Below are 14,359 nucleotides of genomic sequence, written 5' to 3' on the forward strand. Positions count from 1 at the left end.
CAAGAGGCTTAATACTAGTTACTGATCTTTTCCATGATGAAATTCCTTGTCATAACTAAAAAAGAAGTCTTTCTTTGCCCAGATAGATGACTTCCAGTACAAGACCAGGTAGTCACTAACCCAAGATGTAGACAAAAGCATAGCATAACTGAGAGTTAAGCCAGGATGTGATAGCTCATCTGCAAGCTAGAGAACTTGCCTAGACATCAGGCCAATACTCTCTTCTTTTCTCATGTTGCTCCATGTTCTTTGTGTGGGAACAGCAATAACTACAAAATTCTCTCAAGACGGTTTACACACTACAGTGGCCACAAAGTCACACCACCTTTAACCCACCATGAGCTAAGCATCAGCATGTTTCGTTTGGTCCTCTGGGCAGCCAAGAAGCAACAGTCAGTTGTGAGAGAGTGGTAAGTGGCAACTGCTGACCACAAGATCAGCCCATGTACGTGCAGGCTTGCCAGCTGGTCAAACAAAAGTGGTATGGAAAATGGGAAACATCAGGCATGTTGTGGGTAAGCAGCAAGAAATACTGCAGGGAGAGGAAGGTATTCCTGTGGTGATGAATTTTAGTGGTCAATTTACAAATCTGACTCACCTTGATGTTCAGTATTACTTTTTGAATGAAACCAGTCAGTCAGTACTGACACTGTAGTTTTACCCTCTTCTGACATGAGATTATCATCAATACTGACCTTCTGAATTCTGTATTTTAGCCTTCCTTTGGTAGGCTAGCTCCATTCTTCCAATTCTGCCTCTCAACCCTTTTCCCTGATTTCCCTTTTTTGTTTCTACCTTTGTTTATTCTAACAATCCCTCCTCTTTTCATCTGACTTCAGACAATCCCTAGTAATTCTTCCTTACAAAATTAAAACCAAAATTAAATTAATCTCCATTCATTGACAATGTCAAAATGTCCTTGGCAGACATGGCACCTCTTCTTCAGATGCTCTGTAAGTATTTGGTGACAAAGCACACATCTTAAACAATTAAAATCTCAGTTTTGCAATTTAAGTACGTGCAGACAAAAGATTGCAAATGGCAATGAAGTATAAACTACTTATTTTCCAAAAAACAAAAAACGTCTTCTACTATTAGCATAGTTCATTTTTTTTTTTTAAATCTTTTTCTATTGTTTTCTCTTTGTGACAGGGTCTGTTTCCTTATCCACATTTAGTGCCTGAAACAGGATTCTGCCTTTATTATAGATTCCCAAGGTGCCATTGTAAAACAAAAGGATTAAATTAAAATCAAGAAGTTGTACTTTTTGTTTTTATTCTGCTATAGAGGGTTAAAAGTGCAAGTCTTAAAGCTAGTGAAGAACAAAGCAGCTTGCTTCCTTTTAGAAGCAGTCTGGCATGTTCACTCTGCACCTGCCCTCTTGTCATCACATTGTTTTCCCATCTGCTTTCAAAAAGCATCAAGATTAAATTTCGTCTGCAACGTCTGATGTAGTTTGGGATCCAATTACCTACTTAATTTTTCTTTCTGTGAATTTCAAGAAAGGAGATAGCAGAAGAGTTCTAATATGAAAAAAGTAAGCATAATAAGCTAAGGTCAGAATCAACCTAAAGTATCAAGATTGGGTTGGAAGTTACCTTAAAGATCATCTGGTTCCAACCCCCCTGCCATGGGCATGGACATCTTCCACTAGAATGGTTGCTCAAGTATAAATCAAAGTTTTTACAATCTAAAACGTAACACTTTGCAAAAGTTTCTAACTGTGTTGGTACATCCATCAGTAACAAGTCAGATGTACAAAGATGCTTCCTTACGACTTTTAGATTAACTTTTACACAGACAGGACAAGTAATATTGTGAACTACTGTACAACTCCAGAAGTCAATTTTAAAACCTTACAGTTTTGAGTATTAAAACCAAAACTATAACCTTTTTTACCATCAGAAGAATTAAGAGCATGTGGTGAATAGATTTTTATTACCCACTCTGTGAAGACAGAAGCGACAATCAATTTGCAGCCCAGTACTTAGTGACTGCACTTAAACTTTTACCTATACTTAGTGAATATTCTGACGAGCAGTTCACAGCAAGGAATTTAGCTCGTATGTATGAAACCGGTATTTCCCTAACAGCAATAACATAGCTAATCATGATCCAAATGAAGGAATTAAAGAACCTAACCAAAGGACTAGTTCCGGGTGCATTTCCAACATAGAAGTATTTAAGAATAAAGAACTAAAAATGGGCAATCTAAGTATCCATTTTCACAGGAGCACATGCATTACTGCATACTTCAAAACACAATGCTTCACACAGGCAGCTGTTTGGATGAAATAAAGAAAGCAATCTTTTTGCACCCATAAGGGAAGATAACTTTAAAGCCAGAGCTAGGGGAGATTACCAGCATATACTTACCTTGGGGACAATGGTTAACTAAGATTAAGGAGGAAGATCTGCACTTGTAACAGAGGATTCCTGTCATTCCAAAGGAGTGGGTTAACTCAGGACTACTTATTTCAAATGAGGTTATCATGTCTACAGCCTTTTGCCTACTTTCTCTACCCTCCTCTTTTCTTGGGCACTGAATTTGTGTTCTGATGGAGAAAACTCACCTCCCATTGGGTGGAGGCTGCTCAGTGTGTTCAGGTTCCCAGATGACGCAGCTGCTGTCTGCTGAAGGAGCTGCAAATAAAGCTAGACATTACACCAAAAAACAAAACAAGAGTGAGAGTGAGGGCTGGCTCCGCTTCTGGGAGAAAGTGCACCACACCACAGCCAGAGCGCCGTCACAAAGGGAATTCCCACTGCCCATGCACCACACCGTAGCAAAGCATAGAGAGAATTCCCCTTACACGCTACAGCCAGAGCATCACTATAGTGAAAATCCACACTGCCCATGCATATTGCAGCCAAAGCAACAGCACAACGCTTTCCTCACTCAACTTTATCAGTGTTGAGGGAAGTTTATAGCTAACACACCAAGACAAAAAACAGTGGAATCAATAGTGAGAGAACTCCTATTCAAAGCACCTCAGGCAGGACTGACACCTCTAAGGATATATACTTCAAGCCAGACTTTAGAGCTGACACTGCCAGCACAGAACAAATGGCATATGCCATACCAAAACGAAAGAGACGCCATGAGAGAGAACTCACTCTGCTTTCCTTAAACACAGAAGCCATGACAGAAATCTCAAGCCTCAGCTCAGAAGCTGGAGGGATTTCCTATTCTTTGCTCAATTAACTAGGCAGTGTTATAAAAAATTCCCATCTACCAAACTTAAAGCAGTAGTAAAAGAGAGAATGCCCCCACTTCCACAGTACACCATTACCAAGAATGCCATGAAATTTTCCTTTTCTGTTCCCTAGACCTTATATTGCATGAACACAGTTCCCACAGCCACTCAAGTCAGAGCACATCAGTTTATGGGAAGTTCACACTTGAGTGACCCAGCAAAATCGACTCAAATCAGCGACAAACAACAGACTGTTTTCTGTCAGTTTAAGAGACAGTAGCTTCTCTTTATTTTACTGTGCACTGTCTGATTGGCACTTCCAACCTGATCACCTTTTCTATTTGGACAGCACCAACTAATATTCTAGGTTTCACTGGAACTGGGTAAGAGAAGTAAAGGCTGAAAAAGAGGTGGAATAGGAATACAAGAAGTATGTAAATCAGATAAACATGAAAAGGGCACTTATATTACATGGAGGCCATAATGTATTAAGAAAACGTTCCCAGCACAAAGTCATTCTACAGAGGACAGGAAAACAAAGAAAGAAGTTTCAATAGTTAGGGCTACAGTGAGTGGGGTTGAAATCCTCACTTAAATATATCCTCCGACTAGCTATATAACTAAATTTAGTTAGCATATAACTAAATTTCAGCCTCCTCATCCACTAAATGGGGATTAAGAACCCTGCTCATATCTATCAGGAGCCTTCTAAAAAATTAATCCATTAAACACTACAAGACAGTCAGACACTGCAATCCCTGAAGAGATTAAAAGAACCCAAATCAGAAACTCACTGCTAAGTATTGGGGTCCAAGTGTGTTGAGACCAGCCAGGTTTCCCCATATTGAGGCAGCACTGATCTGTTGCATTTGCTGCTGGAGTTGCTGAGCAATTCGTTTCTGCTCTTTGTCCTTCTGTGTGTCTGCAAATTTTACCACAATGGGAGAAGAGCAACCCTGCAAACAGCAATTCAAACAATTACATACTTGCTATCCCCAGCAGACACAAAAATACTGCATTAAGACCCAGTCACTGGAAGCATTCTTCTTCCCTCCCTCTACATGCATTCATACACACACACACACACATATATATATTTTCAAACAGCACATTTCATTAAGGATTCAAAATTTCCTTTGCTTTTAATTCTATTATCTCTTTTGATATCTTTTCTCTGCAGATGAAGTTTCTATCTCAAGCTCTAAAAATAGAAGCAAAACACACACAAAGGTCCAGGAGTAGCATTTGTGAAGAAACACACACTGCACTTATCCTTCTCTCTGCCCTTTAAGCCCTCCAAACTCCACAGCGACTGCCTGACAAATTACATCATCTCCTGACACTCACTAACTTATTTTACCTCCATGGTTTGTGCTTGGTGCATTGCTTTGATTGCTGTTTGCGCCATGGCTCTTGTTGTAAAAGTCACAAATGCACAACCTGGGGAGAGAACAAAAAAGAACCAAAACATGAAAATGGTGGTGGATAGGAAAAAATGCCACCTTGAGCTGCAAAAGGCAGCACCCAGTGGAGAGCTCTGAACTGTCTGAAAAGCTTCCTGCTTACCTCGGCTCAGGCCATCTGGGCCACGTAATATCCTGCATTCTTCAATCTGTCCGAAGGGGGAGAACATCACTCGGATATCATTTTCATTGCACTTCTTGGATATCATTCCAATAAACAACTTTCTATCTTCTACTGCTAAGAAAGCAAAAGATAAAGAGTATTACCAGCAAATATATGCTTACTAGATCAAGACTTCTCCACCAGCTGCAGTTATTTCCCTTGTACTAAGGGTAATGACTTGTCAAAACCAGATTCCCAATAATGGTATCTCTTCAATTTAAGAGGATGCATATAAGATACCTCACTGAACCTCAAGGATGCCCATTTTATGATGGTTTATGTTTACATTTTGCTGACTGTTTCTCCCTTGCAAGCCTGTGAACTGCAAGAATATAAGGAAAGAATACATCAGATTCAGCACTTCTTTTTATCTCCTAAATTTAGTTCCTGGTCAGTAAGAGAAGACTTGTATATGTTTTATTGGACTATTTTCATCCTCTCGCTTCTGTCTCTCCTATCTTTAGACTATCAACATACCTAACTGTACCTAAACTGATACAGAGCTGCAGAAATCTTATTTCTAGCCTCTTTACCATGCCAATCACTTAAATTTAGATCTGCCTATTCCCTCATGCTCCTGTCTCAACAGTGGAAGTAACATCTGTTGCTAAGCCAGAACAGTTTCAGTTCTATTTCAGATTTATCCATTCGTTTCTGTACCAAGAGCATGAAAACAACACCTCAAATCAGAACAATAGACTGTGTGCTACTGTACCTTGCCTCTAAATGCTGATGTTACATTAGATACATTAGAATTGAATAGCACCTTTCACTGTGCAGACCAATTTAAAATAAATGGTCCAGAAAGACATTTATCTTAGCTTTTCAGTTACTGGTTGAATGTCAGTTTAAGGTCACTTAAGGGAGTGGGGTAAATTCAAATCCAGGGCAGAACTTTGTGTCTCGCTTTACTTATTTAAGGATGCTAATCACCTCTGACATACTTGCTTTTAAAGGACAAAGCAAATTATGCAGAATACCATTTGGAAATATAAAGTAGTCTGAAAATACAAGATTCAGCACAATATAAAATATAGTATCGTGAAAAATGTAGCACAATTTGAAGCTTCAAGAAGGTCTTCTCCTATTAAGTGCCATGGTGAGGGGAAATCAACTTATTTGCCGACTCTTCTATGGTGTTTAAGAGGAAAATTCCAAACTATTCCATCTCCAGGACTTTAACTGATTATTAATTCTTAACATTGTACCCAGTTCACTTTCAAGCTCTTAGAACAGAAAGCTATTTTCAAATACTTTCTGCCGTCCATTTTAGTTCAAGAGAACCAGAATCCCTTTTATTAATGGCAAATTAAAATACTTTAACTGATGCTTTCTAATTTATATTTTCACCTACACCTTTTACTAAAACTCGTATGATTTCATAATAGCCTCAGAACTGTCACCCTAAAATTCCATTAAATACTTTTTTCCTCCTTCCATTATTTTCCCAGGATGTGTGTGTGTGTGTGTGTGAGAGAGAGAGAGAGAGAGAGAGAGAGAGAGAGATGCAAGATCAGTTTTAATTTAATGAAGCTATTCTGCTCTCCTCCCAACAATAGCTGAAAAGAATTACTCCTTTCTAGATGTATTTACACAGAAACATTCTGTATACACATGGAGGAACCTGCAGATGGAATTACTCCTACTAGATGTTACCCACATATCCCATCTTCTGTTTTCAATTATCTTAAGATGTAAGTTTTCTGGAACCAGGATTATCTTCTCCATGATGCAATGCTAATGTTATACTAACTATGGCAAATGAAGAAAACAGATTCAAGTAAGCATAGAAAGACTGAAACTACAAGATGTTAAACACTTTCTTTGCTTATCTTGCAGCAATTTATATAAATACACAATCGTTTGAGCATTTACATATTTAAACTCATCATGGAACTGCCTGGAAAAATGATCATTTACCCAGTGGTATATGCTAAATGTCTTAATCCATCTGAAATGGCCAATGTGCAGAAATACTCAGTATTTTTCTCTACTGAACAGTGGTGAATTCTCAATCTCCCTTATATACTACAAGAAGTAGTTTTGACCCCACCCTGACTGCAATAGGCCTTGCTTCAAATTGATCAAGCACCTGAAAAAGCATTTCTAGATTTCACAGAATCACAGAATAGTTTTGGGTGGAAAGGACTTGATGATCACCTAGTTCCAATCCCCTGCCATAGGCAAGGACACCTTCCACTACAGCAGGTTGCTCCAAGCCCCTGTGTCCAACCTGGCCTTGAACACTGCCAGGGATGGGGCAGCCACAGCTTCTCTGGGCACCCTGTACCAGCGCCTCAGCACCCTCACATTAAAGAACTTGTTCCTAATATATAATCTAAATCTTCACTCTTTCAGTTTAATACTGTTACCTCTCGTCCTATCACTATTCTCCCTGATAAATAATACCCTCATCTTTCCTGTAAGGCCCCCTTTAGGTATTGGAAGGCTGCTCTAAGGTCTCCCCCATTCCTTCTCTTCTCCAGGCTGAACGACCTCAACTCTCTCAGCCTGTCTTCATAGGAAAAATGCTTCAGCCCTCTGATCATCTTCATGGACCTCCCACTGACCCACTAGAGTGGGTCCATGTCTTTCTTATGTTGGGGGCCTCAGAGCTGCACACAGTACTCCAGGAGGTGTCTCACAAGAGTGGAGCAGAGCAGGAGCATCACCTCCCTTGACCTATTAGCCCTTCTTTTGATGCAAACGAGGATATGACTGGCTGTCTCAGCTGCAAACACACACTGCTGGCATATATTCAGGTTTTCATCCACAAATAACCCAAGTCCTTGTCCACAGGGCTGCTCTCAATCCACTCATCACTAAGCATGCATCGACGTTTGGGAATGCCCTGACCTAGGTGCAGGACCTTGCATGTGGCCTTGTTGAACTTCATGAGATTCACATGGGCCCACCTCTCTAGCCTTTCAGGGTCCCTCTGGATGGCATCTCTTCCTGTTACGGTATCAGCCACAGCACTCAGCTTAGTGTCATCCATAAGCTTGCTGAGGGTGCACTCAATCCCACTGTCCACATCCCCAACACATATTTAAACCACCTTAGTACAAAGAAGAACTCACTGGATGTTTCCCTAACTGACAACATGGTTCTACCGCAGGCAGCAGCAGTGGGAGATTCTGAGTCATGGAATTTTAGAGACATCACTTATGCTACCTACTGCATTGAAAACACAGCTTTTTTTTCCTGTCTCCAATTCAAGAAGACTTCATTAGAAGCTGTTAAGAAAAGGAAAATCCTCAAGCTTCCCTATTAGAGCAAATGATGCCACCAAACTGACACTAAAGCTTACCATTACTCTTTTCACTGTCAGCTGGTTTCATCTGGATAGGATGGTGCATCTGAAATGTAAAAAGATTATTTAATCCTAGATACATTCACTTCATACTCTATGAAACACATCCTATATGAATTGTGCAAAAAAAGAGAAAAAAAGACCTAAACTGCCTCTACGGAAATACATACATAACAACACATAGATTTCTAGAAGAAAGAAAAGCTTTCCTTATGATATGCCATCATTCCTCCTTAGAGAGTATTACAGGAGCCATACCCACCCACTTCAATACCATATGCTCCAAAATTCCCTTAAGATCTGTTATCATATAAATCTCACGACATTGCTCTTTTGAATAGTTCTTTTAAAACATTATTTGAGCGCACGATAACGTATGTTTGTACATCAGTGGTGCCAGAGATCAGAAAAACAGAGTTGTGAAGAAAGCATGGCTTTTCTCTTACCCCTGGGAGGATCTTCATGTTGTGAAGAGCATTCTGTGCTTCTAGTGCAGCTTTACGGGTATAAAATGTAACAAAACAGCACCCTGCAATGAAAACAAGATTCTAGCCAAGAAAGAACCATGAATCTTGATATGCTGTACAGAAATTGCAAGTCCCACTTCTATCCTTCCAATGCAAATCTTATGACAAGTAGAAGAGGGTAGACATTGGAATAGGCAGGTACTGCCTATAGTGACTGTTCAAAGAAGATTTCTAAGTGTTATAAAATAACTGACCCAACATCACCAGTATGCTATTAAAGCAAATGCTCAGATACATCTGCCAAAGAATTGATGGCTGTTTTCATTATCAAACTCAACATTTGCTAGTACCAAAAACTTACCTAGTTTCGCAGGAAATAAGATATTGCATTTAACTGAACTGCAAATCCAGGTACAACATTCAGTTAGGATTTGATGTACTCAAGTATTTGATGGTACACAACTGACTAAGACCTCAATTTTGTATTTTATCTGAAACTGTGGCACTTCCAGCAACATTTTGACTACATTACAGCATCACAAAGATGCTCTGGAGCAACACAGTATTAACTTTATATTCTGCTTTGCAATTATAATCCATGCTCTTGCAGCATCCCCATCACTTCTGAGCTCTTAAATTATGATTTTCCTCAGCTCAGTTACTGACTGGACAGCAGTTCAAATATAATCAGATACATACACTTCAGACTATAAAGCCTGGGCTAGCATGAACACCTGGTCACATAGAGCTCCTCACAGGGATGTTTGAATAAGCTAACAACCTTTAACAGGTAAGACTAACTACATGAAAGCAGCTAACTCTCATAGTCTCATGAGAAGTACAGAAGTTCTCACCTTTGCTTTGAGGAGGGTTTTGGCTCCTGTCCCTCAAGACATTGATTTCATAGACAGCACCATACTGTTCAAAAAGTTCTCTTAGATCCTTCTCACACCAGCTCCGTGGGACCTGACCCACAAACATCTTGATAGCATCTAGATCAGGTTGGTCTGGGTGATCCAGTGTGCCATTCATTTTCTTTGAACTATGGAAATCAAGAATGAATTTCTGGTTTATATCTTTTTGCAGGTTTTAGATGCTGTTGCAGCTAGAAGCAGCACACTTACAGCAAGATAAAAAAAATTATTTCTACACATATATCAATGTATATGATTAAAATACACCTATAAAGAGAGACTCTTGCATATTCCCAGTCCTGCATACCAGAGAATATTCAGAAACATCACTGTCGTGGTTTAAACCCAGCTGGCAACTAAAGTACCACGCAGCTACTTGGGGAGAAGAGTCAGAAGAATGTACAACCCAAGGGTTGAGATAAGAACAGTTTAATAATTGAAATTAAGTAGACTATGATAATAGAAATAAAACCAATAATAACTATTGATAACAATAATAGGGAACAACAACAAACAAGAAATAAAAAGTCAGAAAACACAAGTAAAACACATGTAAAATTTCACAGAAAAAGAAACCAGAACAGGAAGGAACCTGTACTCAGTCTACCCACAGATCACTGAAGTTACCAGGAACCACTGAAAATAAGAGGGTAATATTTTCTTCATTGTTTTAAAATGTGATTACCTGGAACTACTTCCCAGGGTGAAGATGCATCTTCACACAGAGAAACAGGTGTAACTCAACAGATGAGAAGTTCCTTTAAAGGTTTACCAAGCAATAGCTCACTGTGAAACTAGGGAGCTTTCAGCAGTATTTGGCAAGAAAAAACAGGCTTAGGTTGTACATGAAGAGGTTGGGATTGAACAATCTATAGTTAGTCACACACTGAATCAAGTTGAGTAATGATAGGGTGTTAACATAAGAAAAAAGTCACTTCTTCGACTACAACACCACAGAAGTTTTGAGTATGGAAATCTTCAGTAGGCTTCAAGGCATTATCTCTAGCTGTATGAACAGTTTACAGCCCATTGACAAACTGTGTCATACTCCACAGAGCTTGTTGACAACCATACACTGCTTCCTGTATTGATCCCTCATAGTTTGGCAAGTACAATGTGAGGTCTTGTTATCAGTTGTCACAGTCTAGTAGACCACAGGACCTCTCTCTGTGGAAGACTGACTGTAACAACATTCTATTGTAGCTATAGTGACCAGTAGATTAGAATTGCTGACCAGCACCTGTGTAGTCTAGAAGGGACGTGGAGAGTGGAACAGTAACTATCCAATGATTCCCCCTGCCCCCAATCTCTTTGTTGAAGAATACAGGCGGCCACCTTCTACTGCAGTCAGCTCTCTTCATCACTGCTTTTTTCCTTTAGAGATAGTTTTTGAATGGCTTATTAACACATTAAAGAGTGTTCCTCTCACTGTCCATCTGCAATCATATTGCCCCCTGAACAGAATTTTAAAAGTAAAACAAGATTTCCAAACCAGGGAACATTTAGTTAATCCCCCCCTCAATATGCTGATGTTCAGAGCCTAAGGAAGAAGCAATGCCAGGGAAAGCTCATAATTTTGAAGCTATATGAACAGACACAGAATCACAGACTGGTTTGGGTTGGAAGGAACATTAAAGCTCCTCCAGTTCCAACCCCCTGCCACAGGCAGGGACACCTTCCACTAGAGCAGGTTGCTCCAAGCCCCTGCATCCAACCTGGCTTCTCTGGGCACCCTGTGCCAGTGTCACCCCACTCTCATAGCAAACTTTTTTCCCAATATCTAATCTAAATCTACCCTGTTTCAGCTTAAAGCCATTCCCCCTTGTTCTATCCCTACCTGCCCTTGTAAAAAGTCCCTCTCCAGATTTCCTGTAGGCCCCTTTAAAGTATCTGAAGACTGTTACAAGGTTTCCCCTGAGATCAGAAGCAACAAAGCTTCTTACTAGAACAGAAGGGAATCATCATAAATCCTTTCAGTCCTCTTTACCTTTCCACTCAGAAAGGGTGAGGACATGTCCAAATAGTCAAGGCAAACAATACCTTTAACGAAGCAGAACAACTGGAAACATTTACCCTCTTCCAATAATAATCTTCAGCCCTGCCTTCTATGCCGTGGGTAGCTGCAAGAGCTTAGCATGGCTCTTATTAACTGGGCAACTCATAACATGACCTCAACAGTATTCAAGGAATCTTTCATTCCTTAACTGAAAGGTCTTGCCTGGAGTCATTAATAGGGAAGAACAGAAACTGTTCTCCCACCTGTTGATTTAAATAACTGATTTTATAATATCAGCACCTGTAGCATACTATAAACAGTACTGCCAAATAGCTTTACGCCTCCTTAGCCCTCATCCCCGAACTTGAAAGATTATTTTTCCTCCCATGCAGGATTCAACATCATCTGTCAACACCCAGTAGGATTTCTTTAAGAAAACAAACTGCAGGCTCTATCTCATTCCCCCCATGTTATTGCCCGGAAAGGGAGTCCATCGGACAACAGAGGCTCCAGAGACACCAATTCCCACCATCACTTCAGTTACAAACTTAGACATGAAGACAGAAATACTTACACAGGGCTGGCATTCAATGAGCAATGGTCCACCATCATCTCTGGGAGGAAATCCAACTTGAACGCGGCCATCACCTCAGTCTGTGACAAACTACTAACACTAAATCAGTGTATTGCCTAACCCCCAAACAACGCCACTTCCAAAAGTCCTGCAGGTCTTAACAGTCAGCCACACAAAAAATACTCAAACTACAGAAACAGAAGCTCCGGGAGACCAGCAATAGACACCACAGAAACAAGGCTGGACTGGGAAAGGGACATGGAATCCCAGATTAAAAAGGGGATGTGACCATGTGAAGGGAGGCTCAGCTTAATACACAATGAAAATGCTGATGCACTGGGCTTGTTTTGTGCAATTTTCCCTGGCGAAGCATTACTGAGTGCACTGCCAGATAAACAGAGTGTCAGATCCATGAAGATAGCAATGGGTAACAGAGCAGAAAGAATACAAACTACAGTCTTTCCATCCCCAACTAACTCCTTGCCTCCCAAAATGGCAGTCCAAGGCCTTGAGGCTCAGACTGACGCTTCCCATAATTGCCAATATTAAGGTGTGAAGCCAAGAGGTTCCTTCACCATCATTTCCAATGGCTGACTTCACTGTTTTCACCTTGTGCACTATTTTTGACACTCAGTCCTAACTTCTAGGGAGAAGTTAATGCGAACTGCTTCTCTGAACCTGCCAGAACAATCGCAGCTAAGAAGATTTGATTATTCAAAACTACCACAGAACATCAAAACCTATTCCTGTATAGAAGCAAAACGTACACTGCTCTGGAAACAACGCTTTGCCTATCATGCATCTATAAATCCAGAGATATACAGAGTCTATAGATGATAAGGAGGAAAAAACTCAGTCATTTATTGAAAACACCAACCAGAACATGTTCTGGTGTCCTAAACATACAGAGGACATGGAGCTGTTGAAGCAGGTCCAGAGGAAGACAGGGGGGCTAGAGCACCTCCCGTATGAAGACAGCCTGAGAAAGCTGGGGCTGTTCAGCCTGGAGAAGAGAAGCTGCGTGGAGACCTCAGAGGAGCCTTCCAGTATCTGAATGGGGCCTACAAGGATGCTGGGGAGAGACTCTTCATCAGAGACTGCAGTGATAGGACAAAGGGTGACAGGTTCAAACTTAAATAGGGGAAGTTTAGGTTAGATTTAAGGAAGAAGTTCTTTACTGTGAGGGTGCTGAGGCACTGGAATGGGTTGCCAAAGAAGTGTGAAATGCTCCATCCTTGGCAGTGTTCAAGGCCAGGCTGGACAGAGCCTTGGGCAACATGGTCTAGTGTGAGGTGTCCCTGTCCATGTCAGGGGGGTTGGAACTAGATGATCCTAAGGTCCTTTCCAATCCAAACCATTCTATGATTCTGTCAGCAGCTTCATCATTATAACAGGAGGAACATGTTGATCAAGGAACTGTGAGTTGTATTTACATTACACACCTCTTGTTAACTTTTCGATACCCAAATGACCAGGGAGATAATCTGACTAATACAGGAACCATTAGGAGATGCAGAAATAGTTGACTGCAGGGAGCAAGAGCTGCAGAGGCAGCTGGGTGTGCCCGAACACTCCAGGAGGGATCAGTAATTCAGGTCCAACACGAACCCACATGAGCCTTACATACACAGTTAATATAACCACAAAATAAACTCTTAGAGCATCAAGGAATACATGCTGAGGCAGCTGCAATCACTTCTTTGTTGTCTGTCCAGGACTGCAACATGTACCTGCCGTTATTTAGACTGGCCAGTACCTACGGCTTGCTTTACACTTGCACAGTTACAGCATGTCAGTTATTTCTTTCATAAAGAACTGTTTCCAGCTTCTAAATAAAACCAAATCAAACCATAAACATTTCTGTCTAGAGTGTGTTTGATTAAAAGGTTATTAAAAGGAGTTAGGCCTGGTAATATACAAATATATGCATGTTACTGTAAAATAAGAGAAGACATGAATTTAGCACACATCATAGAATGACAGAATGGTTTGGGTTGGAAGGGACCTTAAGGCCATCTAGTTCCAACCCCCCTGCCATGGGCAGGGACACCTTCCCCCATTTGCCCTTAGTGAAACCATGCTGGCTGTCACACATCACCTCCTTATCTCCCATGTGCTTGAGCACAGTTTCCAGGAGGATCTGCACCACGATCTTGCTGGGCACCAAGGTGAGACTGACCAGCCTGTAGTTCCCTGGGTCTTCCTTTTTTCCCTTTTTAAAAACTGAGGTTATATTTCCCCTTTTCTGGCCAGTGGGACATTAACTGGCATG

General features: G+C 40.7%; 1 protein-coding gene across 1 annotated transcript in view; it reads right to left on the minus strand.

The window, feature by feature from the left end:
• The window catches only part of CELF1 (CUGBP, Elav-like family member 1), a 44,152-nt gene that overhangs the window by 16,092 nt on the left and 13,701 nt on the right, over positions 1 to 14,359 (minus strand). Inside the window, 7 exon segments of the mRNA XM_010022179.1 lie at positions 2,574 to 2,655; positions 3,992 to 4,153; positions 4,558 to 4,637; positions 4,764 to 4,898; positions 8,134 to 8,182; positions 8,583 to 8,665; positions 9,458 to 9,645. Coding sequence (XP_010020481.1) covers positions 2,574 to 2,655; positions 3,992 to 4,153; positions 4,558 to 4,637; positions 4,764 to 4,898; positions 8,134 to 8,182; positions 8,583 to 8,665; positions 9,458 to 9,635 — 769 coding nt within the window. The 5' untranslated portion in view covers positions 9,636 to 9,645.

The sequence above is a fragment of the Nestor notabilis genome, unplaced genomic scaffold (genome assembly GCF_000696875.1).
Source record: "Nestor notabilis isolate BGI_N333 unplaced genomic scaffold, ASM69687v1 scaffold2779, whole genome shotgun sequence".
Classification (NCBI taxonomy): Eukaryota; Metazoa; Chordata; class Aves; order Psittaciformes; family Psittacidae; genus Nestor; species Nestor notabilis.